The sequence below is a fragment of the Madurella fahalii genome, assembly GCF_045866475.1.
Source record: "Madurella fahalii IFM 68171 DNA, scaffold_5, whole genome shotgun sequence".
Classification (NCBI taxonomy): Eukaryota; Fungi; Ascomycota; class Sordariomycetes; order Sordariales; genus Madurella; species Madurella fahalii.
The window spans coordinates 4,611,565-4,639,354 of record NW_027263975.1 but is presented as its reverse complement, the minus strand read 5'-3'; the positions used below and the strand labels follow the sequence as shown (position 1 = coordinate 4,639,354).

The following is a 27,790-nucleotide window of genomic DNA, read 5'->3' as shown; positions in this document are numbered from 1 at the left end:
GCGAAATTCTCCGTACTTTACTAACTCGGTTATGGAGGGAACAAATCTTGGTGTCCAGTCTCGAAACTCGTAGCGGGACGAATGAACAAGCCCTTTAGGTTTCGACACCTTCCTCATAGCGTCTCTCTTGCCAACGAAAAACACTGCCGATGGTTCCGAAGGCGGCGGCAATGCGACAACATGGCTTTGCGTAGCCAGGCCCTTTGCACTAGTGATTCGTCTGTATAAATATGGTTCCAAGGAACGCCTGCTTGAAGAGTCAGGAAGAGTTGAAATCGTCCTCAGCAACCCATATATATACAGAAGCCAGCTTCACTTCAAAGTGTCAAGACTTTTCTCAACGGATACTAAAGCTATACATCTAGACTCTGTCTGCAAAATTCGTTATACTCTCTCTATTACCGCGAAATATGCCTACGCTTCGCCTGTTGGCTTTGGCAGTGGCCGCCCTCCCTCCTAGTCTGGGTATGGCCCTCCCGTCACTCATGACCGCTCGCCAGTTCGACGGAACGCGCCACCAGCCCGGGATCGAGTGTGACACTTTCATTAGGCCCAATTTCGATGACTGTAAGCTCCAAGACCTTACGACTGACAAAACTCCATCGCTCAAATCAACGGAACAACTGACTCTAAACCTGTTATTCCATTACTGAAGGCGCATCCATCATCAGCGGCAACTCTTATTTCGGGGGCGATGAGATGACCGTCTGCGTGAACCCGCGTGTCTGCCGCATCTGGCGCTCTGGAAACTGCCGCATCTCCTTCTGCAATAACGAAGACATTGAGGTTTGTGACTCCAACAACGAATGGGGCCGACGAACCAACGAGATTATCGATTTCTGCGGCGAGACGAACCAGGGCGGGTACGAGACCCCGGCTGAGCCAGCGCCGTGGACCGAAGTCGTCGTGAGATCCGATCAGGACTGGCTTGCTGCGCTCGGTGGCACTGCCCACGAGCTATGGGTTTATCAGGAGCTCTCTATTGAAGAAAAACGCCACCGAGATTGAGCGTATCGAGGAGCCGGAACCTATGGATAAGCGCTTCAGTTGCCCCCACCCTTCTTTTCAGTCCCAGCCTTACGCTTTTAGTCCCGCCCCGATCGTGAGCTGTTGCCTAGCATGAGGCTAAAAAACTAAACTCTGCAGCAACCTGACTCGTTCGTGGTCGGTAACCGACGCCTGAATGTAGAAATGCCTGGGGCTGCTTTCGAGGTCACAGCGCCACTACCGAATGGGGCGACATTCCAGGCATCCGAGACGGAGACACAGTCGATCGGTATCACTGCGTCCGTGTCCCTCGGCGGCAGCCTTTTTGAGGTTATGACGGCCGAGATCGGCCTCTCAGTCTCCGCGCAATACTCCATCTCCAGCTCTACGACCGTTTCGTTCGTAATCGAGTGCGAGGGTGATCAAGGTGTCGTCGCTTGGAGGCCTGTCTTTGACTACTATGAAGGCACATTCCAGCCGAGCGGCGATTCGGGGTATATTTAGGTGCCCCTAGATACTGAAGTGTCGAGGAGCGATTTTGACTACCGCTGTATCGGCTAATTGAAGAAAACGAAGTTTTTCTACGCAATACATAGCCGCTACTTGTACATATCGGGGGCGGTTGATGCAAAGCCCGAGCCCAATTTAAACCGGGTAGCTGGAGATAGGGCTCTGAAAGCGGCCATCCGTGATCACTAGGAAGAAGTCGCTTGAGTTTCGTCTCAGGATACCACCAGACCACAGTTAAGACAAAGATAGCTAGCATCAGTGTTTCGGCTATGCCCATGATCGTCAGAGCTTAAATATGCCTCCAGCTGGCGTAAACGCTCCAAACACCCACAATTGGAAGGCGGTGGTGGCGGAGCCTGACAAGGGCTATAAGCACTTACGCTATTACGCTAGAAAGGAAACCCCCTTACTTACCGGCAACAATGCCGATTAGCCCAATGCCCCCTACCTGGATCACGTTCCAGTGGCTGGATCTTGCGGTAAGCTCATCTTTCGTTCGAACTATAAATACAGCAGTCTGGGCTATTGAATCTTAGGCATCATGAATAGGACCACTCTTCTTCTTGCACTAGTTTGTTATAGCCCACTTCCGCAGTCTAGCATTTTGTGCGCGATGATCTCGCTGACCAGAGGGGGCTCTTGTGCAAATGTTGTTTTGGCCTTGCTCCGAGTACGAAAACCTACATTAATCATTGTAATTTTGCCTGGCCCGTTCTTGTCTACCTATCTTGTCTGTCTGCATATTTGTTGCCTATGCCTTCCGCTTTGTTTTAATGGTATATGGGTCTAGATATGTGTTTCTGCACGACTTCATCTGCTCAATCTGCGCAGTGTCTAACGTACAACCTTAACTCAGGTACGGTACCTGTATCTTGTGAGGTAGACTAGCAGCCTGGCCTGTCAGGACGCTGGAGGTAGGAGGAGGAGAGTCCAAAAAGTCAAAAAGTCAAGAAAGTGAGACTGTCGGTGTTTGCACGGCACAGCAACCGGCTATCCGCGGACAACGATGCCACCGTCATCCAAAAATTTATATTAGAACAGAGGAGCTCAGCTCCGGTTTCATAGCCCTTCCTTCACAATCTCCACTTCCACTACAGGTGTACCCTAAGGTGGTACCTACTACAGGTATCATCAACACCAAACGCCACCATTCAATGGCTTCTAGATGGTTCGAGCGACTCCCGTCTGGAGTATTGGAATTAATCTTCAACCTCTTCCGGCCTATAGGACCCGTTACCGCACCCAAAATCCACGCCAACATGCTGAATCGCATGCTATCTTCGCGACGCTGTGTCGAGTCTCTAAATTTCTTTACTACTTCATTTTAGACTATCTCTATTGGACGATAGCGAAAGAGATGGAACTAATTACTACGTTTCTACTGCACGGTTATAAAATATTCCGAATGATATATTACTATCCGTGAGTTCGCTTAGGTCGGCCACTTTTATATCGGACCGGAGATATGAGGAGAGGTCGGGCAGGTCGGCGTTGACATAGACCAGAAGCTTCGGAACCGCAGTATAAACGGGGTTGCAAAAGAAACAACAACAACGCTAAGCTAGAATAGCGTAGATATCACGTCAAATCAGCGTCGAAGGAGGGTACAAGTAGGGAGGAAGATAGAGTAGCGAGCGGGGTAAGTAAGTCTGTCCGAGACCCGAGACCCGAGAAGCAGAACTGATCCTTGCCAAGGTGGAGTAACCCTTTAAGACAGCGGGAATCGCAATCCTGGGGTGTGTCAGCTCCCTGTTGGCCGGACAGATGCGGTCAAGGAACAGCTGGGAAGAGCCGGACGTAGGTCTTGAATCAAACGCCTCCAGTACGTGTAGATGTTTGTCACGCGCGAGCGATGTCTCTAGGGCCAAGCCACTGGTTGACACTGCTCTATTATAAAGATCTAAGCTAAGGAAGGAAATGGAAGATTTGTTGCAAATGCAGGGTCTTGTGGGTTAGCACAACGGACGATATGTGGAAATCGCCTAAAATGGTTCAAAGCGCTTATTCCGCGGGGCTTAAAAACTGCATGTACGTAAGTACCGCCAGAGCCGAACAACCGCCAGAACATCATGCTCGAGTAGATGTCTTGTGAGGTTCCATACCACATCCCATCACGCGAGCCAGCGGGAAGCTTGTCATTATCAGCATACAAAATTTAGGCTGGAGAAACGGGAAGGAGTAAATAGTGGGTGGGACAGCTCGAAGTACACATTCGTATCTGAGAAGCAGCCCATCAGGGACAAACCCTAGCCGTCTTAGTGTCAACAACCCCCAGCTAAATCCTTTCTAAAGGCGTGAACACAGTGATAGGTGCTAGCCCACATATTCTGGCAGTTATTCCCGACCCCGGTGTCCCAAGTATAGAATTGCGACATCGTAATACCGTTCTTCCGAAGGACATCGTTGCAGCTCTTGCCCTCACCGACCATGAGGATGAACATAAATCCTTCATCGCTTCTCTCGCTTCTCTCCTCTCCCGGCATCAGGGTTGAAAAGCATCAACTCCAAGACACATAGGAACTGGCAGACAGCCATCAACACCCCAACGAGAACAGCGCCAACCACCATGAGAATTAAAACCAGGGTCGACACAGAATAATGACTTTGCGTCGCCCAACCTCCCTGAGCCGGCCAGAGGTCAAACATGGCCTGAATCCATCTCACCCCTGTAATCCCAGCCCAGCGTACCATCAAGACCTGCATCCCAAAGACACCAAGATAAAGCAATGCGAAGAGTAGCTGCCGTGGTCGTGAAGTGACGTAAGGTGTGAGCCATATCGTCCAGTGCGGCCGCCTAGCATCGCAAGATTTCGGTGCCTGGCTCGGTGCCCTGATGATTGTGACGATCCAGGAAACGATTACCAGGAATCCCAGTATCCAAAAGATAGGTTTTGATGTGAACTCGTCGAGGGTTCCATTGTCGGTGGACATGGCTGTGATTGGATGCTGTGCCTTAGGATGGTGTTGGGATTTGTTTAGGGGGGTGGAGGTTCGTTGGCGGATTGTGGAGCGGCCGCAGTTTTTAGGCTCTGAGGAAGCCCGAAGCGAAGGGGGGTAGACGCGGCGTTTGGCATGTCTGCCAGCCAAACACCCGGGTCCCGCTAAGCGTGTTGGGCCGTTTTGGTTATGCGGACCGGATTTTCAGACGGCGAGTCTCGGGGTTTGCCTTACAGCCTGGCGAACGTCCTATAGGTTTGCGTCTGTCAGTGTCACCTGCTTAACCTGAACACCCCGCCCAAATTGTGATCAACAGCACAGGCTGAGCCAGAGAGAAAACGATGATGGATGGTGACATTATTAACTGGGAACCAACAGCAACACCAAGAAATGAATACAAATCCGGGGCATCCGAAGACCCGGCAAGGCAACCTTGAACCTAGAGATCGGTAAAGGATGACGGCTCTTGGGGGTCAACGGGAACTGCTAAAACCTCGAGGTTGAGTCGGATATATAAAGCCAGTAACTAGAGAATATCAACAATCTGATCCTTGTGCAACATCGCACAACCAACCCTCGACTTGAAGTGATCCATGCGATACGCTCAAACCACCGCAACCATGATGAACTTGGCCGCCAAAGCCCTCCCACCCCTCCTCCTCCTTTCCCACCTCGCCCTGGGCACAACCATCCCCCGAGCCCTTTCCGTCGCCGTCGCCGCCCAAGAGGTCGCCCTTCCCAACATCAAGACCACGCTCCCCACCCGCACTCCCAACCTCTTCTCGCTATATAAAGCACCGGATGAAATCTATATTACAATCCTATACGATCGGCTATAGCGGGCGACATACTAGTATGGCGATAGTGTTGGGTATCGAAGGCTACCGAGTCTGACGCTGAGAGTTAATAGGCCGGGGACGACGGAAGGAATCAGGGACGCTATTTTAAGTCTTTTTACACTACTATATGCTATGCCAGGGAGCCAAAAATTGGTGCCAGGTTGAAGAAAACAGTTTCCCAGATCGCAGGAATAATTACTCTCTCGAACCAACTGCCTAGCGCTAGGACGCTCTCATTAGAGGGTGGAGCATAGTGGGGTCGCGCATCTACAGGGTAGGGAGGTACTGTCGTGTACCAAGTACCTGGCCGCGACTAAGCGCTCCGCACTGTCAGAACATCCGAAAATGGCGGCACTACCCAGCCAAATTCGGCGGCCAGAACAGCGAGTTCTATCTTTAACCTGTAATGGCCCTCACTAATGTGCTTAGTTGTTCGATTCATATGACAGGTCTGTGGGCAACAAGACCTCAATCCAACTGTTCTTTTTTTTTGGCGTGGAAACGCATCACAGACGACAAGGGTTATGACAGCCCCGCGTTGAATTGCGCCGTCTTATTTTTACGGCCGGGATAACTGAGAGCTGGTCACTTGACGAGCTTGCGCGTACGTGTACGTAAACAATCATAGCACACAACTCCCCGGAGTATATCTTAACTCGAGGAGACCGATCCCTCCCAGGCGTGTACGATAATTATACTGTATCTCGCATTCAATCATCCCATAGAGTCATGAAGATCATCATCGTCGGCGGCGGCATTTCGGGCCTAGCTACGTACCTCTACCTGCGCAAGAACCTCACCGATCCACCTTCTCCAGCACCGCCGCACTCCATCCACGTCTACGAATCGCATCCACCACGCACCAGTGGTGCACCCATCCCCAGCGATGCCGACGCCTTCGAGGCCCTCTCCACGTCGACGGCCATCGTAGGCGGCGGGCTAGGTGTCTCCCCCAACGGTATGCGCGTCCTGCGGGACCTGGACCCCGAAATCCACAAGGCCGTGACCGAGCAGGGTTTCCCGTGCGAGCGCTTTATTTTCATGGGTCAGAATGGCTGGACGCTGGGCGTGCAAAAGACAAGCGACGGCGGCGGGTATGAAGGGCCGCAGGGAAGGGCTGAGGTCTGCGTGAGCTCGACGCGGCACGGGCTTTGGGCGTGTCTGATGGCGGCGATGCCAAAGGGGGTGGTGCAATATAGGAAGGTCTCGCACGTTGAGGTCAAGGGAGGCGGGGGGAAGGTCGTGGTGTTCGAGGACGGAGGTGAGGAAGAGTGCGACCTCTTGGTAGGCGCAGATGGCGTCAAGAGCACAGTGAGAAAGGCGCTCTTTGGAGGGGCTGCGGAGTACAGCCCCGTATACACGTGAGTCGTTTTCTCTTCTTCATGCTCTGTTCATGGACGGCGACCGATGGAGCTGATTCACCTCATGATGACAGAGGAGCCTCTGGAATCGGGGGTATCATGAACTCTCCGCTGCCTGCTCGGGTGGCCGATAACAGGGCGATGGTCTTCACGTTCGGCCGCACTGGGTTTTTTGGATACGCAAGCGGATCGCCCGCCTCGGCCAACCGCCTTATGTGGTGGTCAACGTTTGAGACCGACTCAATTCCCTCAAGGGCTGATCTCGATGTGGACGATATCAAGACAAAGATGAAGGAACGCCACGGGAGTTGGGCAGACCCGGTCATCCAAGACATCATCTCCAAAGCAGAGGTCGACAGTATTTACCCAACCTGGGTGCTTCCGGATCTTCCCCACTGGGGAGAAAATGGCATTGTCTTGATTGGCGATGCGGCACATGCCCTGAGCCCAACTACCGGCCAAGGCGCATCTCAAGCTCTAGAAGATGCCCAGACCCTTTCGTTGCTTTTGGCTGAGGTCGTGAAGGAGGTATACACTATGAACTCGACAGAGAGCACCGGGACACCCCAAGGAATTTCATGGGCGGACAAGGAGAAGGACGCAGTGGCCCAGACCCTGAAGCTGTTCTACAATATACGCCAGCCCCGCGTCGCAGCCATCGCTGAGCGGGGGAGGAAACTGGACGCTGGGAAGAAAAACATAAGCGTGGTGGAGGAATACGCCATGTATTACTTCCTCTGGGTCTTGAACCATCTTCCATCGATCGGTAAGTTCGATGCGCTCCCCCGTCCTGGCAGCATCAATGTCGCTGATGGCTCTGTTTAGCGAAGCTGGTGATAGGAGATGTGAATGCCCAACTCTACGGCTGGTCTGCCAGGGAAGAGGTCCAGAAAGCCATGGCACGTCGAGACACTCTTGGCTCCTTGTAATGTGAGCCAAGCAAGTCACTGCGCCAAATCCCAACAAACGAGAAATGCAATACCCACGGTATTGTTACCGCTTCGGGGTTAGCTGTTGATGTCCCGTACCTCAGCCCTCTTCGTGCTGCTCCACAGGTTCTATCCGCCACGACTCACACGTTTCGGCAAACGCTCCGGTTGGACGACAAGGGTTATTGCGGAGCGGTGACCAGGTGTTGTCGGAAGGGCCAGGGCTGAGTCCGGTAGCATCGCCCGTCGCCAAGGAGCGGGGGTACCCCGAAGGAGCACACACTAGTGCTGAAGGGCTACCACGTAGCTCGTATGCTGGAAGTGAATGGCTAGGCCTAGGAGCCAGGGGCAGTTCGGATACAAGAGCCCAGATCGTCGTCCTGCAGTTAGCGTTGATGTGAATTGGGCAAGCCTTCCAGACGTCTGAATTTGAGCAAAGCTGCTCTCACCTTGGAGGCTGATTGATCTTTGACGATGAGGTACTCCAGGGTTCAGCCGTTGGGCTCATTTCTCACCCTCTTATTCTCCTCTCCGTTACCTACCCTCGCGGTCTCAACTCCTACAACCCTCTTTACCGTTCCCGGTCCCGCCAATCCCTCATCCTGGTTCGAAAACCTAGCCGTACGCCCCAACGGACTAATCCTCGCCACCCGTGGCGACGCCCCCGAAATATGGCAAATCGACCCGGCCACGGGCCAGGGTGCTTTGCTGGCCTCGATCACGGGCGCCTTCAACCTGACGGGCATTGCCGAGGTCAACACCGAGGAAGAAACCTACGTGTTCGGTAGCTCGTACATCCCCGCCCCCTTGCAAGTCGAGCCGGGGAGCGCCAAGGTGTGGACTCTGAAGTTCAACAGCAATGGTGTGCCAGCTGTTTCCCTCCTCGCCGCGATGCCACAAGCCGGCTTCATCAACGGCATCGCGTGGTGGGGTCCAAACCGCGTGCTCCTCAGCGATACCGAGGCCGAGTCCATCTATCTCATGGATGTGGACACCGGTTCCTACACCACGCCTCTGGCCAACATGACGGGCGTCAACGGCATCAAGACGGCCCACGGCTACATCTACCGGGCGGACCACCTAAGTTCGACGCTCAGCCGGATTCCGGTTGACGAGACCACTGCTGTTCCAACTGGGCCCGCCGAGGTTCTCGCTGACAGCCAGCCTATCGACGATTTTGCTATCACGGTGGACGAGTTTGGCGAGGGGAAGGCGTATATTGGCGCCATGTATGAGAATGAAATTGTCGAGGTTACGTTCGGGCCGGCACCGTCCTCAGCCCCGGGGGTGAAGAGGCTTGTCGCCGACAATCTTACCGGCACCGGCGCCGGGCTTTGTACCGTTGTTGCGTTTGGTAGGCGCGCAGAAGACAAGGAGCTGCTGTATGCAACGGTCAGTCAGGGGGGCTCGGCAAGTGCTGCTATTGTGGTGCTGGATCCGAACGAGTAGAGAGGATTGGCGATAGCGATATGGAGGGAAAGCTGACGACGGTAGAACGGCGTCCTAATATCCTTGAAACCAGATGGATTCAGGTTGTCAATGACTCATGCCGGCCTCTCTTGGACATGCCGGCCAATGTAATTATAGGAATAGTGACACTGAGGTCCGATAGCATGCGAGTCTCTGCGTCAGGGAACGCTGGTGTCATGCAGACTTTGCTGCTGTGGAATCGTCCGAGTGATTTAACTCTTTAAATCCGGGATTCCCTCCGACATTGTTTCCTGATTGGCTTTCGCGTAGACCCTACCATCTAATTATTTCGTAAGTGGCGCCAATTGATCTCGAAACTCTCAGATGCAAAAAGGTCCCAACTTGGAACAAATGCAGATATCCCTCCGGCATCCGGCTTGTCTAAGACTGGGATTGATACAGTGATCTTTGCATGTTCTTTTGATCGTCCACGAATGGATCACAAATACGAGTGCGACGTATTACCACTATACTAATAGGGTTGTTTATCTACTGCGGGACGGAGATGGAGCCCCGGGGAACGCACTCCACTGAGTGGGGTTTTTATTTTTTTTAATTTTTTTAATTTTTTAATTTTTTTAATTTTTTTTTTTTTTTTTTTTTTTTTTAGGGTTAGAGCTGTTGTGGGGTCTCGTCGTGCTCTACATCTTTGAAAATGGTTGTGGTGCAATTCACCCGACACCCAGCAGGACGGGTCTTGTCAGATCATCAGAACTCAGGCGTCTAGACTCCGACCAAGATGTTGACGGTGGTCGCTGACATCACCGTTTGCGCCGAATCGGGACTCGAAACCGCCAATTGGGGGGCAGCAAAGCGGCTTTTTGGTTGGCCACGGCGAGGAGATGACCCCTCTCCGCGCTGTCTGGGGTTTCAGTCGGGCCATGTACATACTAGGTCGTGCTTGGGACTCGGCACTACAATGCCCGGGTTGATTATAGTGGTCATTCTGGAGTCAATGCGGTTCTGGCTATGCCGCGGCAGCATCCAGAATATCCACGCCCCCGGAAGAGGCGGGCAGCGGCATTGCTACCAAGCTGGGGAGACGGCGCAGCTGCAGCTCCCCGCATGACCGTTCCAGAGCTGCAACCCTAGAGGGAGGTCCAGCTCGGAAACAGCCAACCGGATACAGCGACCACGAAGCGCTTGGTTGTTTGGCCAGACGCGGGAGATCGTCGCCCAAACGAAATGGTCGACTCCCGTGTGACCGGCGATCCCTACGCATGGATGCGCAGCAATGCGTAACCACGCCAGCCGGCCAACCCCAGCGCTCTATATAAGTAAGGTATATAGCCGACATCGTGCACTCTCCCCTCCTTGTATGGCCGCAGTCTCCCTACCTTCCCCAGGGAAACGGGGATTGAGCTCGACTCGGTGTTGAACAGCCACAGTATTGACTGGGGGCGTTTTGTCCATTGAGCAACCATGAGAGCAGACAACATCCAGATCTTGCTGGCCGGGGGCCTGATGGCGGACGTCGCGACCTCTCAATCCTGCCCCGACTACTCGTCCTACTCCAAGGAGCGTCACGAGCCGTTCTCGTCCGGCAAACATGCCCTCTCGTACCAACGCCCGGCCCCGGCGTGCCGGACCTTCAATTCCTCCACCGTCGAAACCCTCGTCAGCAACATGACCACAGCCATCGCCGACCCGGACCTCTACCGCCTCTTCGAAAACGCCTACCCCAACACGCTGGACACGGCAATCCGGTGGCACGGCCACGCCGCCAACAACTCGGACGAGGAGCTCACCTTCATCATAACCGGCGATATCGACGCCATGTGGCTGCGCGACAGCGCCAACCAACTGCAGTCGTACCTCCCGGTGCTCGAGCCGGACCCGGGGACGGACAGCATCGCGAGCCTGTACCGCGGCGTGATCAACCTCCAGGCGCGCTACCTACTGACGTCGCCCTTCTGCAACTCGTTCCAGCCGCCGGCCGAGAGCGGCATCCCGCCGGCCGACAACTCGGCGGCCAACTCGGACACGGTGTCGCCGCCGTACGACCCGGCCGCCGTGTTCGAGTGCAAGTACGAGCTCGACAGCCTCGCCGCCTTCCTGCAGATCAGCACCGACTACTACGAGGCGACGCACGACGCCGCCTTCTTCGGCCGCTTCCAGTGGGCGGCGGCCGTGCGGGCGGTGCTGGCGACGGCGCGGGCCATGACGGAACCGACGTACGACGACGACGGTGCCGTGCTGGCGAGCCCCTACACCTTCACGCGGCAGACAGCGCGCGCCACCGAGACGCTCGCAAACGACGGCCTGGGCAGCCCCGTGGCGCGCGGCACCGGCCTCGTCCGCAGCGCCTTCCGCCCCAGCGACGACAGCACGCTGTTCCAGTTCCTCGTGCCCGCCAACATGATGTTTTCGCGCTACCTCGGCTCCGCCGCGCTGATCGCGGCCGAGCTCGGGGACGACGACCTCGCCGAGGAGATGCAGACCATGTCCGGGGCCCTGAGGGAGGCCATCTCCCGGTACGGCATCGTCCCCGTGGCCAGTGCCAACGGGAGCGCCGTCGAGACCGTGTACGCCTACGAGGTGGACGGGTACGGGTCTGCCGTGTTGATGGACGATGCTAACATCCCTTCGCTGCTGGCGGCGCCCTTCTTTGGCTACCTGGCGGCGAGGGACGAGGTGTACCAGCGCACGAGGGCGAGGCTCTTGGATGCCAAGGGGAATCCGTACTTTATGAAAGGCCCACAGATCAATGCGGTCGGAGGACCGCATGCGGGGCCGGGGATGGCGTGGCCGATGGCGAGTATCGTGCGGATTTTGACGTCGGATAATGACGACGAGATTGTGGCGGTCCTTAAAGAGATTGTGAGCACCACTGATGGGCTGGGGCTGATCCACGAGAGCGTCAACTCGTTTGATGCGAGTAAGTGGACAAGGCAGTGGTGAGTTTTTCCCCACTTCCTTTTATTTTTATTTTTATTTTTTGTTTATTTTTCTGTTGTTTGTGGAATTCCGGCAGAGTTATACTGACCAAGGGGCAGGTTCTCGTGGGCAAACGGCCTGTTTGGGCAGATGATCCTCGACTTGCGCTTCCGAAAGCCGCATCTTCTGCAGGAGAGCTTCCAGTAATCAACACATCTCGCAGGTTAGTAGCAATTCAAGACACCAACGCGCGAAATTTTGTTGGGCTCTGTTCTATGATGCGCTCCAATTCATGGCGGTAGCGCTGGCTCAGCTATTGTCATAATTGACCCCAAGGGCCAGCCCAAGTCTATGTCCTTAGCAAACCATCTAAGTGATGTGTCCCATATGTATGAACGAATGCTTATTTTGCCATGATTCTCCCCCGAGATGCTGATCTTATTCCGTAACCCAGTTGCATGCCTGCAACGAATGTCGATTTGAGTCTCCGGTATTGCCCGGACTCATGACACCATATACCGAAATGAAAGAACGCCTGAAAATTTGCCAAAAGGGCAAACACATGTAAGGAAACGAACAAAATATCTATAGGTGAAGACAAAAAGCCAGAGAGAATGGATATCACAGTGGTATCAAAAAGGTCGTTCAGAGTCGTCGTGATAAGGGAAAGAATGCTCATCAGATCCCACCCTCGGTCGAGCACGCATCAACACCTCCGTAACAACAGGTTTTACGGAGCGCAAAATGGCTCAGCCTTCATCTCAAAGTCGGGCGTGTGGCCCTCGCCAACCGCCTTGAGAGCGACATCGTCGAGTGGCAGCATCCGGCCGCCGGTAGCCTTGCGAGAGCCGGCCTTGGCCATCTCACGGCGGATACCGTGGTTGACGGCGTCCAGGACGGTATCGACCAGCTTGCGTGGCTTGTACTTGGGCTCGGTGCCCTCCTGATACACGCCCGTCTTGACGAGGATGCTGTACCACTCGTTCTTGCTGATCTCGTTCATCGAGTTGGTGCCGCGGATGTCCGACTCGGGCGTGTCGCCGACAAAGTAGACGGTCGCGGGGGGCTCGGCCTCGGGAAGGCCGTGCTGGGTCGCCCGCCACTGCTGCAGCAGGCGCGTGGCGAACTCAAAGGTCGACACCTGCGGCTTGCCAAAGGCGTGCGTCTTGAGCTTGCGCCCGCCGGTCGTGTCCTCGAAGACGGTCTCGACGATCCTGCGGAGGGCGCCCATCCCCAGCCGGGCGTGCTCGTGGGCGGCTGACCACAAGACGTCGTTGTGGCTAAAGAAGATGGGCGGGCCCTCGTCAAAGGTCTCGGACCGTGTCTCGAGCCGGCCGCCCTTGCTCTGGGCGATGTCGAGGATGATTTGCAAGTCCGACGCCCAGTCGCGGCTGTCGGCGAAGACGAAGACGGCCTCGACGACAATGTCGCTCAACTTGCCGCGTGCCAGGAGATCGCGCGAATTGCGATGCTCCGTCTCGGTCAAGCGCCGGAAGGGGGCGGTGGCGGCGTTGGCCTTGAGGATATCGCCGGGCGTGATGACGTCCCGGAAGCCGTAGCTCTCGGCCACCTGGCGACACTTCTCGCCCTCGCCGCCGACGACGAGGACCGTGCCGTAGCGGTCGGCAAATTCCCGCATAGGTGTGTGGCCGCAGATGAACTGCCCGGGCGACACTTCGATCTCGAGTTGCTGCGAGAGATCGCGGCAGCGCTCCGTCTCGAACTTGCCACCACCGTTGGTAAGGAAGATGTATGGCCTGTGGGGAAGTTGGGTTAGCATCCTGAAAATCTGAGACCTGCGACGGGGAATTCACATACACTTTGATGCCGAACTCGTTCTCGCCGTTCAGCACCTTCATTGCCTCAACGGCTTCGGGGATCGGCCTGCCGCCCCGGATGAGTACGCCGTCAATATCGAAGGCGAAGGCAAAGTTGTCAGCCACGTCCGCGTCAACGGCGGGAGTGACCGGGGCCGTGATGGGCGTGGCGGGGCTAGGAGGCGTCACGCTCTCGGCCGGGGAGCACGGGTCCTCTTCCGTGCTAGAGCTAGAGGACGAGAGCGCCGGGGACGGCACCTCATCCTCGCCGGGCTCGTCCACGCCGAGCTCTTCCAGCCTGCGGCGGGCTGCGTTGAATTCTCCAGCAAAGCTGCTGCTCGAGACCTGCCGGGGGCCCATGCCCGGTCTCTGGATAGTGATCGAAGACATGATGGGATATCAAAGGAATGACGAGCCGTTATGTCTCTGTTGAACGACCAAGGATAGGCAGGTGAGATTCCACCTGGTTGCGCATCGACTGGGTAGAGGACCGATGAGCCGATGACTGCTGAGCTAATCTGGGAGCAGGCAGAGAGATGCCGGGGACTGCGCTCTTTTTATAGACGGACGAAGCCATCCATAACACGGCCTCATCAACAATAAACAATTCAGGACCCTAGGTGGGGACGCAGGCTGGCAATCAGAGCGCCCCGAGACGGCACAAAACAGGGTCTCAGGGTCTTTGCAGGCAAAGTGGATACCGGGGGAGGCGCGGGGGTGAGATTATCGATCGGGCTTGGGACCGCTTTTTTCATCAATCCACTGCCTCGCTTCGTGGCGTGGAAAAATGGAGATGGCAAGGCAGCCATCGCGAATGAACTCGGATAACACGCCAGCGCTGTAACTTGCGTATAGCCCCGTGCGGTACAACGCATTACTTGCACACCACCCTCGCCCCACCCCCCACCGATGCGCATGGTCCGATTCTGCCCCCTCGGATGCTCCATCGCAATATCCACCGCGGGGTTCAGACGCACTCTGGAGGGGACTCGGATTCCAGGGTCCAAAAGGGTTGTGTGGGTAGGGAGGGCTCGGCAGAGGCAGGTCTGCCTGAGGCCTTGAGCTGTGGAAGACTTCGGTCGGATAAGGCGGCGAGTGAGGCGGCAAGCACAGCGGAACGGAATGGGGATTAGCCAATGCTGACCGGGCCGGCATTCTGGCTGGGCGCGGTTGGCGTTCCCACGAAATAAAACAGGGTCTTGAGGCGAACCCAAAGGCAACGTTGAACCAGAGGAAAGGTGACGGAGAACGAAGATCAGGGGTGGTGGAACGAATTGCGCGCTAGTACGTGGCGATGACTCTGCCGGAGGCCGAAAAAGAGCGTGGGAAAAATAATGGAACGGCCGGTCAGACGGTACACCGCCTGGGAGGCGACGGCCAGGAACAGATCTCACCGTGGACGGGTTCCGAGTGCATTGCTGCGGCTGCACGCGGCTGCACAGTGCCGATGCTATTCAGAGAGGGGCAAAATGAACCCCAGCAACGGAAAACACGGCGGAGGGGTTCGACCGCCAAGCCGCCGCGTCGGATGCACTGCCGATCCTTATGACGTCAGGACGGGTCCCCTTGGGGAAGTCTCTTCGGCCGGAGTGGGTCCCGGAGGCACACAGAGGAGCCGATTGCCGGCCAACAGGACGAGAACAGGGCACAGCCGAAGATCTTGGCCCGTAACATTTCACCCGACCGTCTCCCGGCCTGTTCCGCTACCCGGGACCGGGCTGCACCGTGCCAGATGGGAGAAAACTGCCAAGCCAATGCGATGGCCCCATGCAGGGGTCGCCGTCCGCCATTGGACGCGCCCCGACGCATCTCGCAAACCGATGAGACCTCTAATCTCTTTTTGCGTTTCTACAGTGTTGTGAGCACCGTGGCTCACTATGTTTTGAACATGTGAAGGGCGACAGAGCGACATGGCAAGAGGCCTCCTCTGCAGTAGCGGCTCGGCACTTGGGACTCACCAAGGCTGCAAGCGCGGGTTAGGGTGCAGTATCAAAGATGCAGATAAGAAAAGCAGGCGTCGATCCATGCCGTGAGACGCCAAGCAGTAGAAGTTCGGCTTGATCAACTTCCCATGGTCTTCCGTTGTGAGAAGAGGATCCGGCCCAACCAAGGCACAGGTGCAGTGTTGGCGTGTTTGGGCGCTGCTGTCTCTCGTCATCGCCGGCTTCAAATAACGGCTATGATGTAGACAAAAACTCTGCTGCAGGGAGCCAGCGAACGCCAGCGCGCCAGCGCGCCAGGTGTTGACGGAAGGCGGCGCCGCGGTCGTCCGACCGTTCGGACCCATGCTCGGTCTCGCAGCGATGTGGCAGTTTGATCTGACTCCACGATATCCATGGGCCACAGGAGTTGCGGACCTTGTATTCCCACGCCTTCCGGGCGCCGTTATCCGCCAACAAACCCTATCGATTAGCTAGTTCAGTCCCAGCCTGTTTCTCGCGATTCGATGTAACATAGGCGGGAATACTGACTGTCAAAGTGTAGGATACAGTATGCTTTCAGTAATCTCCTTGGCAGCTTGGAATGCCTGTGACAACCTGGAGCGCCTGGTTAGCTGGCCCGAGGTTCCCCTCCTTCTTCTCCAGGGCGCTTCCTTGAACTCTCCCGACCGACCCGAGACCTACGTCGATTGCAGGAGTATTAACGAGAGAGCAGTGGACCAGGTGGACCTCCGTCCTTCCGCAATCACCAACCTCAGACACTAGTTCCCCTCCCGCTTGCAAATCGCAAAGCTGCCCCATGGGGAAGTTGCCATCCAGCCAGCGCCCTCAACCGCTGCTTGCCGTCTATCTCGCTCAGTCACTGCATCCTCGGCGCCCATACTCCAGAAGGACGCGACCTCTGGCCGGTCGACACGCAGCCAGCCCTTTCGGCCCGCCGTGACCGCAATCTGGGAGGACAAGACAGCGGGGACGTCCCCGGCTGGGTTTGCACCGCCTCCAATGACCAACGTACCCCACCATTCACGGGAGCGGCTGCGATGTGACCCATATAGCATGTAATTCTCGATCGAAGTGAGACATTCAGCCATGTGTCTGAAGCTTCCCCGCGCTGGCCGCACAATGTGGACATGGTGCAGATCTGCACGCTGAATTCCCAGTCGAGACCGTCGGTCGGTAGTTGTGGGACTCATCGATGATTCGCATTCGATCGGGGCCGTTGCGAGAAGCCGTACTGGGTCAAAGCGCCCCTCAAAATCGACAATGGCGAGAGCCTTCTCGTACGGCGGTGCGATCAGGGTGGCGATAAGGACGTAGAGAAGCTCACGATGGCGACCCGTCACGGCCAGCGGTGCGGACTGCGTCGCGCGGAAATGTCGATTGACGAGGTCATTGAGAATCCCAAGCGGAAAGTTCTTTGGCCCGGTACTCGCGGGGGGCGCGTTGCCGGTGCTGCTATCATTTTCGTTGGTCGTGGTCGCTGCTGCGAAGCTTTTGCGGAGAGACGCGAGGATCTGTGATGGGAAAAAGTTCGTTAGCAATTTTGCTGCTCGTAGCTTCAACCATCCCACCCGACCATTGCGCATTGCTACTCTGAGATCCGAGCCCACCCGGCCAACCACATACCTCATCCAAATTCGCCTCGTCGATCTCCGCGAGTACGCGAGAGCCGACACTCGCGGTTGCTGCGCTTCCTATCGCGTGCATCCCTCCCACCATTGTGTTGTCCACTCGGTCGGCTCAATGGCACCTCCCTGCCACGGCTTCCCGACCAGGAATCTGCCTGCCCGGGCGCAAATCGGCGCAGACGGTAAAGTCAGGAAGACACAAGACGGTCGCCGGATAGATTTGGCACGAGATTGCGAGCTGCTTGGCTTAGTGCAATATGATTGCGTTGTTCCGCATCCCGAGTTGGCAGACAGCCCGGTAAAGTGCTGGCCGGTCCAGCGATGGTTTCGCAGGTGAGCCTCCGATTCTAAGACCGTCCTTTTGACTGCGCCGGCTGTTTTGCCACGCAAAATTGCAGTCGCCAGATCGTGTGCTGATGCGGCAAGGTTAGGTGTCGAGACAAAAAAGGCATCTTTACGGCTGAAACAACTACTTGGGAAGCAACAGCCGCTCTGGGCTCAGCAGAGTTGGGTCCGCGAGAAGAGCAGGACACACACAGCATGGGCACTGTACAAAAAGCTGGCGCACGAAAATGAATCGTCCTAAAACGTCGATTTGTCTCTCCTCCCACTCCCGGTCTCGCCGTCCATGCCACCCCTCGGTGCAGCCTCCTTAACAATGTCTATCTCTGGATAGGGTCGTAATACCCGCCCACCATATCAACTACCGATCCCGTCTGTCCGTATGACATGCAAATGATCCCAAAATCACTCCGTACTACCGTCTAAGCCACGTGTCGTAAGGTGCCCTGCCATCGCTCTCCCTAGGCTGCCTGCCTCGCCGCGCGCTCGTCCTCCAGTTTCTTGTAGTAGTTGTCGCGAGCCACCGTCCGTGGGACATGATAGCCGTACCTGGTGAAGAGTTAGAAACTCGGTGTTCTGGCATGTCGTGACACGAGTTCACGGTTCTCGTACCAGAAGGCGTTGCCAAAGGCGAATCCGAGACCTGCCGACCAAGAGTTAGCTCTCTGCGCGACTCAACTGAGCCATATCCCCAGGCCAGTAAACTCCCAAAGAACATAAGGCGGCTGACTCACCAAGCGCAATGCCAAGGTCAGTAATGAGGCCACGCCGGAGCATCTAAGGTCGGGTTAGCTCCGGCATTCAGAAGCTCCTCGGTCCCGCGGAGCACCATCAATTGACGACCATTGAGTCTGCCGAAGCGCGGGAGAAGTACGTACGCCAGTGATGGGTGCGATAGCCATCTCGATTCAGATTTTTAGGCGTGTCTGGAGCGGAGGGGAAGCGAGCGCGGTGAGCAGCGATGATGATGTGCGTGGTTTGGCAGAGCTTCCACCGGGAATCATCTGATGCAATTATTAGAAGCTTAGTTGCACGTGACTTTAATGGGTCCCGGCAAAACTTCGGACTCACTCGTCAGCCCCGCGCAGATTTCAGCGATTCGACCACGCCATCGCACAGCCATTACGATCCACACGCCGTCTGCCGCGCCGTGTTCACTTCTTGCCCTCTTGGCAATCATTCGCAGGATCTTCTCGTAGATCAGCGACTTGTCGCCGATGACCGCAGCCTTGGCTCTTGAGCGAGACTCGACAGGATTTGGCGCACGTTTTCCATCCAAAGAAAAAAACCAAAAAGCTTATTTACATATGCTATCTTGCCACGCTCGGGAAGGAGGAGCACCTCAGGGATAACTTATCTCTGCTTCGTGCCGACAAGACCAGCTCTTGAGCGCCGAGATGCCTTCCCGTGAGGCGCTAGCGTAGCTTGCTCTCTGCAGAATTCAGCATCGGACATGGTGCTGAGAAGTAGCTTATTTATTGAGTGGCTGAACCTGCATCCGAAGCATTGAGACAGTTAAACCGAACTGTGGTGAAGAATAGCAAGGGGAAAGAAAGGCCGAAAGAATAGAAGAGAAGAAGAAAAGAATAAACTAATCTTCAGAGAACATCAAATGTGTAAGTGACAACTGCCAATGCCTGAGACAAGTCAATCTGCCTAACTCAGGCGTCAAGTCCTCCTAATGCGTAGTTAAATCTCCGTCCCCAATTGAAATTGCGCGAATAACCTTGGGAATTAGAGAAATATCCCCTTGGGATTTGCTGTTGCCGTAGCCCGTCGTCCACTCTCATACGCACGATAATCCAAATGACAGAACGTAAAGTGTTAACCTTCTCCCTGACAACCACCTACCTTCACGTTCCCAACCAAGGTAAGACCCGTGGGCGAACCGAGCAATTGCAATGTTCCTGCCAACCCAAATCATTGAGAAGGAGAACATGCAGTTGCCCTCAACCATCTAGCTTAACACTGGGCAGGTGAGCGACGCGCTAGGCAACCTTCCCACCAGCAGGCGTAGAAGGAAGTACCTCGAGTAGTATATATACCTCTTATAGGCAGTATAATAAATAGTAGCTTCCTCTCATGTGACAATGTGTGACCGAGGTGTTGGCAGGTGATGTGGCGTGTTATGAAGAGTTGATGTTCTTCTTCCTCTTCCTTCTCTTCTTCTCGAGTATCTTCAATTCGGTTCAGCTGCCTGTTGGCTAATTGCTGGCTCCCACGTTATCTCATGTGAGACAACTTCCTTGTCGCCACGTAGACATCGACTATCACAAGCACGGCACGGGTGTAGACTCCTTAATACTGGGATTGCATTCATTTGGGCCATCGATCATCATGAACTTATTAACGTATGAGAAAGCATAGGAGTGGGCCCAGATGCGGAACACCACTCAGCAGCAGCCTTTGTGGAACGAGCAATGGCCATCGCAACAGGTACAACCAAGCATGAAACGACCACCTCGAAGCGTCATCTCATTGTCCATCGTCGGAAGTGGCTCGGGTCTCTTCAGGCTTTCGCGTCAGCTAGTTCTGAATGGACCAAAACAACAGGCCAAGTGCGAATGTCCGGAAATCAAAGGTTTGCTCACCGGCTGGTCTGTGACAACTCTTTTCGCGCCCGGTTCCGAGAATGCGGGGTTGGGGTTGGGGTTGGCGGCCTCCATGGGTGCCTGCAGCTTTGGTTCATGGGTTGTAGACATTGTCGGGTTTGATGAAGATGTAATTAGACTGGTGCTTGGATGTTAAGTTAAGAGGGAATTTTTTTCGGGTCGTATTGTATGGTAAAGCGGCCAGTCCTCCCTTAAGCGTGTCTAAGTCGGAGGATGGAGTGGTTAAAATAGAGTTTGCCGTCTGGATGTCACAGAATAAGCGCCGGGAGATTGACAAGGGTTTGGGAATTTGCTTTTATTGGCGGACGCCGGAAGCGGCGTGCTCTTTTGAATTAGATGTGGCTGGCGGAAAGTACAGCTCGACAGCCGGCATGGAGAAATACAGTACGACCCAATCGTTGAAATCCACGCTGTCTGCCCACTTTCCTTTACCATGCTTCATTTCTTCCTTCCCACATCCGAAGGAACTTTTAAGACTCTCCTCGACGCGAGGTCTCACCTCTCTCCCCTCGACTCCGACTATGTTCCCAGTCCAACCTAGATCTGGACCGCGGTGCCGAGAGCTCCAGCGTTTGACTAAAGCCACTTGACGGCCTAGATAGCTGCAGGCCAAAACACCGGCCGACAGCAACAAGTCCATGCCGGAAACATTCACTAAGTTCGTACGCGAAAGTAATGTCCGTATTGCGGCCTAGCTCGCCAAGCCCCTCCTCACCTAGTAGGCTCAAACACTAGGGGAGGGGGGATGAGTCCACAAGCGGGATGCGCAAACCAGTTTATCAACGTTCCTCATAAGTAGAAGGCTTAGTTGGATCATTTATCATCAAGAACTCGACAGCCTGCATGAAGACTGGGCTCTGAAGACCCTAGACCGGCGCTATCTAGGCTCGACTCGCGGTACGAGGTTCCGCAAAGAGTACGGTCCCCGACTTAGCTTCCCGAACCGCTCACAAAACCCACCATTATCCAGAATCCTGAGCAAGCCACTTGCGCAACGGTTATTTGCTTCAGGGCACGATGCATGGGAATGGAAGACAGTCTGAAGATACGGCTTTACCTGTTTTCGTGGGGAGAACTACGGAACGAGTATATGGAACGCAAGAAGGCTATCGATGACAACTACGGCCGTTTGCTTGGCATTGCACCCCTCCCCTCCCAGGCGTTCACGACCAGGGTGGCTTAGAATAGGTGTTTTCTCCGTCTGTTCACATGAGCCATCGACTAACAGGACTAGCCGGTTTTCCCGATCGAATATGCAGATCTATTGTGAGAATGGCTCGCGTACTGCCTGGGTCAAGGTGTCTTGCCCGGTGAGTACAGAGTTGTACGCCAGCCCCTAATGGTAGAGGCATGGGCCATTCATGTCACGGTCCAGGGCCGTGATAATACACTTCTTACACGCCTGTCACTATAACCTAGACGGCGATATTCATAGGCTGTTAGAAGTCGGGATCAAGTTTGGGTTTATATCTTATTAGAACTATCATTTGAAACTGGTTACTGTCAAGAGAGACATGCGGTGACGGACGAAGGGCGAGGGCGAGTATAGCCCATCTAATGGTAGGTAGGGCAATGTAAGGTGGTTGAAGCATCCAGCGGCGGGCTCTGCAGGTGAACTTTTCCAAACAAACCGCGTTTCCACCAACCCCCGCAGGCCCCAATTTTTAATGATACGGCACCAGGTTTCTTGCTCAGACAGTGCTAATCTTGGATAGAACAACAAGGGGAAATGAGACGCATAGCATCAAAAGAATTCCAGCTCAACGCTGTAAAAGCTGCTGCCCTGTAGTTGTAGCGCGAAGGTGGTTGCAGCACTTGCCCTTTTCAACCATTCCGTTCCACGGGCGCTTCCGGGCCATTTGCAGATCGCACAATTTGGTTGGCATCGATGTGCATCCGGTGATGGAACTCGTTGCAGATGGCGGCGATCCCTTCGAACAGGTCATGAATGAGAACCCCGAAGGGCCCGTTACCAGAAAACGGCAACTTGGGTGAGCATATATTGCATATCACTGTTTGTAATCGAGTGGAAGGAAAGTTTGGCACAGGATCGGGCAATTCAAGGAAGCTCAGATTCCGGAATGACAGCGGCGGCAAAACCCGAGTGACGGCAACAGATGATGGGTCCTTTTGCTGCGCTGTCGCTTGGTCAGGGCGGCCACACCATCGCGCCCGAAGAGGCTGTCCCCCTACCTTTGCTCGTAGTGGAATGGTCCTCCAAGGGTTCTTAGTGTTGGCCGTATTTCACTCTAAATTACTACACTTTGTGGCCCAAAAACACTTCCTACATTCTCCAGATATACCGTGCATCACTGTCCCGCTGGCTCGCCGTCTGTTGTTCACATAGGTGCCTCCTAAGGCGACACTGATAGAGTTTCTGACAGGCTTTCCTCGTCGCCAACGGTAGGCGACGTCAGATAACGCTGGAGAGGGCTGCAACGTATTAAGGTATTGGGCAGACAGCGGATCATAAACGCCGGTTGCCTGATCATTACCGTGGCGCTGGTTTTGAAGTGGGTAGGCGGTACTGTACGAGGATTTGGTGTCAATTACCACATAAGCGTAGTGGCTCCCATTTGAAGTTACGGAAAACCTTAGCATACACACTTACATAGGGTAGATATTAGGCAGTTACTGTACCCTTCAGTATTTGAACTGTAATTCCAATGCAGCATAACTACAATTCTGTTTGTTTCACCATGGGGATACCTCTAAAAGCAGGCCCGCAACTAACCCGCAGCATCCCGCCGGCTTAACCATCTATCGGTATTCAGAATCACCCCCATGCTCCCAGAAAACCCAACACACAACTACCCGCCTAGCGGCCCCAATAGAGACTCATAGCACGGCTTTCTAAGCCGCTGCCTTCTCCCTGGCCTCCTGAGCGAGCGTAAAGATCCGCTGCCACACCTCCAACCACTTCTCATGCTGCGCCGTGGGCAGCTTCCCGGGGCTCTTGAAGCTACGCGTGAGCATCTCGCGCAGCCGCGCCCGCAGAACCTTCATCACCAGCATCGTTTTCCAGTCGGGCACTGCAAAGCGCGCGCGGTTGCCGTCGAGGACAAAGACGCCCGAGTAGATATCTGCGCGGACATCGCCGCAGAGAAGGGCGATGGAGAAGGGGTCGACTGCGGTGGTCTCGTGAGCGTTGTAGAACCTACGCCGGGGAAAGTTAGTCAAAGAGGGGTAAAACATTTTGGTGAGGGGAGACGCACGCCTTGGACTGCATAATGTGGTAGTAACTGAGCCATCGTAAATCGTTGTAACCCTTGTTCACGCTGCTTGGATGCAGACTGATGGACTGGTTGTTGCCGACGTTGCGAAGACCCTTGCTACCTACATCACGGACGAGGAGTTTGGGGTAGAAGCTCCAAGCGATGACCGACTGAGCAACGACTTCGTTGTCGCTATTGATGTTCACGCGCTTGGGAACGTCGAAAAAGGCCTGGTGCCGCCGCCTGCCGCCGCCCCCGCTGAAGCGCAGCCGGTTGAGAGTTTGGCGCTCCTCGGTTGTGAGCTGGAGGAAGCCCGAGTCGGCTACGGCGACGAGTAGCTGGCCCTTAAGATCTTCAATGTTGGCTAGTGTCTGCGGGGAGAGGAAATTCTTTCGGCAGAATTGGAATTCCGCACCGCCGCCTGTTGCGGACTGGCATACGCGCTTCCAGGCTGAGTAGGCGTTATAGACGGTCAGCAAGTCGGAATCGCCCTTGCGGAAGCCCCTTCGTACGGAATCGGCCTGGTTTCTTTGACCGAAAGGGGCCACGAATGGGGATTTGGACGACAGTATCGCAGCCACAGTGATGGCCATGTCAAGACACTTGAAGACAGCCCCAAGAAGGATGAGTTTGCCAAGGAAGACGTCGAGCGGTAGGCGGGCGAGTTGAAGGCCGAGAGGGGTAAGCTCCTCGGAGGTCGCCGTTAGAGCGCGGACATCAACAAGCGCATCGATAGCGCGGCGGATGTTCTTCGCCGACGGCGGATCTAGTGCTTGGCTCAGGGTCTCCTCGATGCCGCCAATCTTGCAAATCTTGACCCTAATGGCCAAATCTTGCAGCGACAGGCGCAGCATCTCGGGCGTTTGTTGATCGTTCATGGCGTTGTCATGACGATACTTTGTAAAGAGATGGAAACAAAGGCCTTCCTGGACACGACCGGCACGGCCGCGGCGCTGCTTGGCGTTCGCCCGGGATATGAAGGTGTCGATGAGCCGTGACAGTTGGCGCCGCTCGTCGAACCGCATCTCTCGATGCTTCCCAGTGTCAATAACGCACGTCACATCGGGGATGGTGATACCCGTTTCGGCGATGTTAGTTGCTAGCACAATCTTGCGCATCCCTGGCGGGGGAATGAGGAACGCCGCCTCCTGCTCCTCTGTGGCAATGGTCGAGTGTAATGGGTACACAAGCCAGTTGTCGGCGAAGAATCTGTCGCCTAGCAGCATGTCGTTGAGCGTACGAATTTCGGCAATACCTGGCAGGAAAACCAGTATGGCCTTGCTGTATGGGGCATAGTCTGGGTCGATGGCGATCCTTGAAATCAGCTGGACGATAAGATCATACTCGATCCGGTATTCGTCCATCTGAGACAAAGTACTCCGGGTTCTGGGAGAGTAGTGCCTAAGCTCCTTAGTGAGTTCCGGTTTCAACGTGGTGTCGGCTTCTGCTTCCACGTCGTCGTCTAACTCAGTGAGCTTCTCCTGGTTCCTCTGGTCCACAGTGTATCCTGTCAACTCGACGGCGTCCTCGAGATAGGCAACACGAACGGGGAAGGTCCTGCCAGGGACTGTCAGGACAGGAGCGCCGCCCAGGTACTTGGAAAAGCGTTCAGCATCAACGGTGGCCGACATAAGCACGACTTTGAGATCTTTCCTCCGCGCCATCAGCTTTTTCAAGACGATAAGCAGGAAGTCGCTGTCGATGGAGCGCTCGTGGACCTCGTCAAGCACCAGATGAGTGATATCTTGAAGGTCGTTGGAGCCCTCCAACATGCGCATGACAATGCCGGTGGTGGCGTAGACGAGTCGAGTTTCTCGAGATGTGCTCGCCTCAAGACGGATCGAGAAACCCACCAGCGACCGAGGAGTGCCAAGATCCCCTTTGTTCTCCCCAAGCTCCTCGCTAACGCGACGTGCCAGTGATATGGCAGAGATACGTCGCGGTTCTGTACAATATATCTTGCACGGTTTGCCTTGGAGTAATTGGTGCTCAAGGAGGAACGACGGCACCTGGGTGCTTTTTCCGCTGTTCTTTGTTAGCCGCATCACGGAACGAGGTAGGGATAAGCGCCTACCATCCTGTCTCGCCGCAGATGATGACAACCTGCTCTCTCTCGACTGTCTCAACAACCTGCTGCCGGAATTGCCACATGGGCAGTTGCATGCGCGACATCTGTAAAGCCATAGTCAGAAACGGCCACTGCGAGCTCGGCTGTCGGCAACCGACTCACCAACATCTGCTGAAATCGCGGCGTGCTACTCTTTTGTAGCCAAATGTTTCGGTAGTATTCGGGCCCATACGGTTGTCGCTTAGCCCGTTCGTGGTCTGACTGGTCGGAGTCGGTCAGGTTCCTCGACTGACCTCGTCCTCTGAAGCTTTGGATGAGCACGCCGTCTTCAAGTTCTTGCTCCACTCTTCTGCGCACAAGGTCCCGGAGATGTCGCAGAACTGCCCGATCCTGCTCGTCGGCCTTGTTCTTCTTTGCCTCTGCAAATTCGGACCAGAGGTCCTTCCAGGCGGGTGGTAGCCTCATAGCCACTTTTTCCTCTTTCGTCGAGGAACCAAAGATGCAAAACAAAGCTGTGGTGGCTATGTATGCCTCGGACTGCTTCGCGTCGGGGGTGGCGACGGATATCATCTTGTAGACAAATTGGGTAGAAGAGATATATACTTCGAGTTCAGGCATATCAGGGGTGGCAGGGATTTCTTGCGGCTTCGACCATATGATATTGACGGCATGCCGATTTGCAAAAGTAACGTCAGATAGGAGATGATAGGATATCCTTGCAGATGAATCCCTGCCAATCGTTAGCGCACCCGAAAACCTGGGGTAGAGGGGGTTGGCGACCTTGAGCGGCAGGCTTCTTCCAGAGCCCTCATTGGGCTTACTCCCGTCCATTTGCCGAAATCTCGGATAGTAACCTTCTTCCCGTCCGCGCCGTTCATGACGGTATTGGTCTTGCCGGTTAGCGGGTCCACCTCACTAACAGGCAGGCTTGAGAACAGGTCAGCTAAAGCCTGGTCGTCGTCCTCTTCATCGAGAATCTCTGCTGCAATGCGCTCAGCTTCTTCGTTGATATCGTCCGAATCAGTTGCGGCAGGGGGGGGCTCTTCGGCTGCCCGTTTCTTCTTCTCCTCAGCCTTTGCTGCAGCATACTCTTTTTCGAGAGTAATCCGCTTGGCTCTCCATTGCTGCTCGGCCACGAATTTGTCGAATAACACGTCTTTCGCCACTCGTTCAAGCTTTGCAAGCAAGAGCGCCTCTTCGGGATCGTAGGGCTCTTCGGTCTTGTCCTTGGCACCTTTGCCCTTGGCGGCGTCCTGCCGCGGGCGTTGGATTGAAAACAACTTCGTCTTGGTCTCCAGATAAAACGGTAGTAGCTGATCTGGTTCAATATCTTCGTCGTAAGTCACAGTAGACCGTTTGGGCGACGCTGGGCGGGATCCTCTGAGTGCCCCACTCTTGAGCTTCGTCCCGAGCTTCGGGTCGATCTCGAAAGGTGTAGTTGCCCTTGACGTCAGAGGCGTATCTGCCGGGGTGTCTGGAGTCGTCAGAACGTGCCACGACGAGATATAGGCCCATCCGTACCTGCTTGCGACTTGGGCGCTGTCCTACGGCCGGAGTAGTCGGGGAGTTCTTCCTTGGCGCACTCTCTCGCTAACCAGTCAAGCACTTCCTCAAGCCCCCAGATAGACTCTCCCTTGACATTGGGCGAGATATTGGGCGCAATATCCAACACGAACTGCAATGCTGGCTGGACCCTGTCCGCTGGGAAGTCCGAGTTCTCCAGGGTCTGCTGCAACGTCCACAGCTTGATCATAAGGTCTTCCTCGGGAGGGAGTCTACTAGTTGCACCCTCGGAGGAGACGCTGGAAGCTGCAAACCGGCCCTCTGCTTGGATGAGGCCCAGGATGTGGTCCATGAGCTCCTGGGGCAGCCATTTCTTGGTGTTGAGTGTTTCGGCCTGGGCCCGGAGGAGACGCCGGTCGGTTTCGAGGCGTGTCTTCTGCCGTTGTGCATCACGCCTCACTTTTTGCGCATACTTTTCAACTAGGAGCTGCAGTTCCGACTCTTCAAGCTGCCTCTCAAACTCCTCAGGGCTCAACTCCTTGGTCGGGGCGTTGTTGTCCGGATTGGTCGCGGTGCTGGTCTGCGGGGCTTTGTTCACCGGCGGGGCGGCCGCATCGTCAGATTTACCGACCGGGATATTGTCGCCCGGAGCTTCAGCGGGGTCGATCCTCGGCTTCGATGCGATAGACGTGGTAGCAAACCCGCGCGCTGGATTTGCAGCGGGCTTTTTTGCTTTCTTCTTGCCGGCCATGATG

At 55.2% G+C, this 27,790-nt stretch overlaps 9 protein-coding genes across 9 annotated transcripts; 5 read left to right on the top strand and 4 right to left on the bottom strand.

The window, feature by feature from the left end:
* Positions 1 to 410: 410 nt before the first annotated feature.
* On the top strand, positions 411 to 1,008 carry MFIFM68171_09958 (uncharacterized protein; the record flags this gene model as incomplete). The annotated part of the gene is made up of 2 exons (XM_071065377.1): positions 411 to 567; positions 656 to 1,008. The coding sequence occupies 2 exons, from the start codon at positions 411 to 413 to the stop codon at positions 1,006 to 1,008; spliced, it is 510 nt and encodes a 169-aa protein (XP_070921478.1).
* Positions 1,009 to 1,191: 183 nt separating this feature from the next.
* On the top strand, positions 1,192 to 1,548 carry MFIFM68171_09957 (uncharacterized protein; the record flags this gene model as incomplete). Its single annotated transcript, XM_071065376.1, has 2 exons — positions 1,192 to 1,389; positions 1,492 to 1,548. The coding sequence occupies 2 exons, from the start codon at positions 1,192 to 1,194 to the stop codon at positions 1,546 to 1,548; spliced, it is 255 nt and encodes an 84-aa protein (XP_070921477.1).
* Positions 1,549 to 6,002: 4,454 nt separating this feature from the next.
* On the top strand, positions 6,003 to 7,563 carry MFIFM68171_09956 (Salicylate hydroxylase; the record flags this gene model as incomplete). The annotated part of the gene is made up of 3 exons (XM_071065375.1): positions 6,003 to 6,634; positions 6,709 to 7,400; positions 7,460 to 7,563. 3 exons carry the CDS (start codon positions 6,003 to 6,005, stop codon positions 7,561 to 7,563), a joined length of 1,428 nt encoding a protein of 475 aa, XP_070921476.1.
* A 474-nt stretch (positions 7,564 to 8,037) lies between these two features.
* Positions 8,038 to 9,012, top strand: MFIFM68171_09955 (uncharacterized protein; the record flags this gene model as incomplete). Its single annotated transcript, XM_071065374.1, has 1 exon — positions 8,038 to 9,012. The coding sequence occupies one exon, from the start codon at positions 8,038 to 8,040 to the stop codon at positions 9,010 to 9,012; it is 975 nt and encodes a 324-aa protein (XP_070921475.1).
* Positions 9,013 to 10,455: 1,443 nt separating this feature from the next.
* Positions 10,456 to 12,117, top strand: MFIFM68171_09954 (Glycoside hydrolase family 125 protein; the record flags this gene model as incomplete). The annotated part of the gene is made up of 2 exons (XM_071065373.1): positions 10,456 to 11,930; positions 12,030 to 12,117. The coding sequence occupies 2 exons, from the start codon at positions 10,456 to 10,458 to the stop codon at positions 12,115 to 12,117; spliced, it is 1,563 nt and encodes a 520-aa protein (XP_070921474.1).
* Positions 12,118 to 12,640: 523 nt separating this feature from the next.
* MFIFM68171_09953 (Phosphatidyl synthase) lies at positions 12,641 to 14,117 on the bottom strand (the record flags this gene model as incomplete). The annotated part of the gene is made up of 2 exons (XM_071065372.1): positions 12,641 to 13,667; positions 13,729 to 14,117. 2 exons carry the CDS (start codon positions 14,115 to 14,117, stop codon positions 12,641 to 12,643), a joined length of 1,416 nt encoding a protein of 471 aa, XP_070921473.1.
* Positions 14,118 to 16,428: 2,311 nt separating this feature from the next.
* Positions 16,429 to 17,386, bottom strand: MFIFM68171_09952 (DNA recombination and repair protein Rad51-like C-terminal domain-containing protein; the record flags this gene model as incomplete). The annotated part of the gene is made up of 2 exons (XM_071065371.1): positions 16,429 to 17,181; positions 17,294 to 17,386. The coding sequence occupies 2 exons, from the start codon at positions 17,384 to 17,386 to the stop codon at positions 16,429 to 16,431; spliced, it is 846 nt and encodes a 281-aa protein (XP_070921472.1).
* A 712-nt stretch (positions 17,387 to 18,098) lies between these two features.
* Positions 18,099 to 18,539, bottom strand: COX9 (Cytochrome c oxidase subunit 7A; the record flags this gene model as incomplete). Its single annotated transcript, XM_071065370.1, has 4 exons — positions 18,099 to 18,186; positions 18,250 to 18,280; positions 18,372 to 18,414; positions 18,516 to 18,539. The coding sequence occupies 4 exons, from the start codon at positions 18,537 to 18,539 to the stop codon at positions 18,099 to 18,101; spliced, it is 186 nt and encodes a 61-aa protein (XP_070921471.1).
* Positions 18,540 to 23,102: 4,563 nt separating this feature from the next.
* Positions 23,103 to 27,786, bottom strand: MFIFM68171_09950 (ATP-dependent RNA helicase DHX29; the record flags this gene model as incomplete). Its single annotated transcript, XM_071065369.1, has 6 exons — positions 23,103 to 23,406; positions 23,465 to 25,489; positions 25,539 to 25,636; positions 25,695 to 26,262; positions 26,313 to 27,006; positions 27,054 to 27,786. 6 exons carry the CDS (start codon positions 27,784 to 27,786, stop codon positions 23,103 to 23,105), a joined length of 4,422 nt encoding a protein of 1,473 aa, XP_070921470.1.
* Between the last annotated feature and the right edge of the window lie 4 nt (positions 27,787 to 27,790).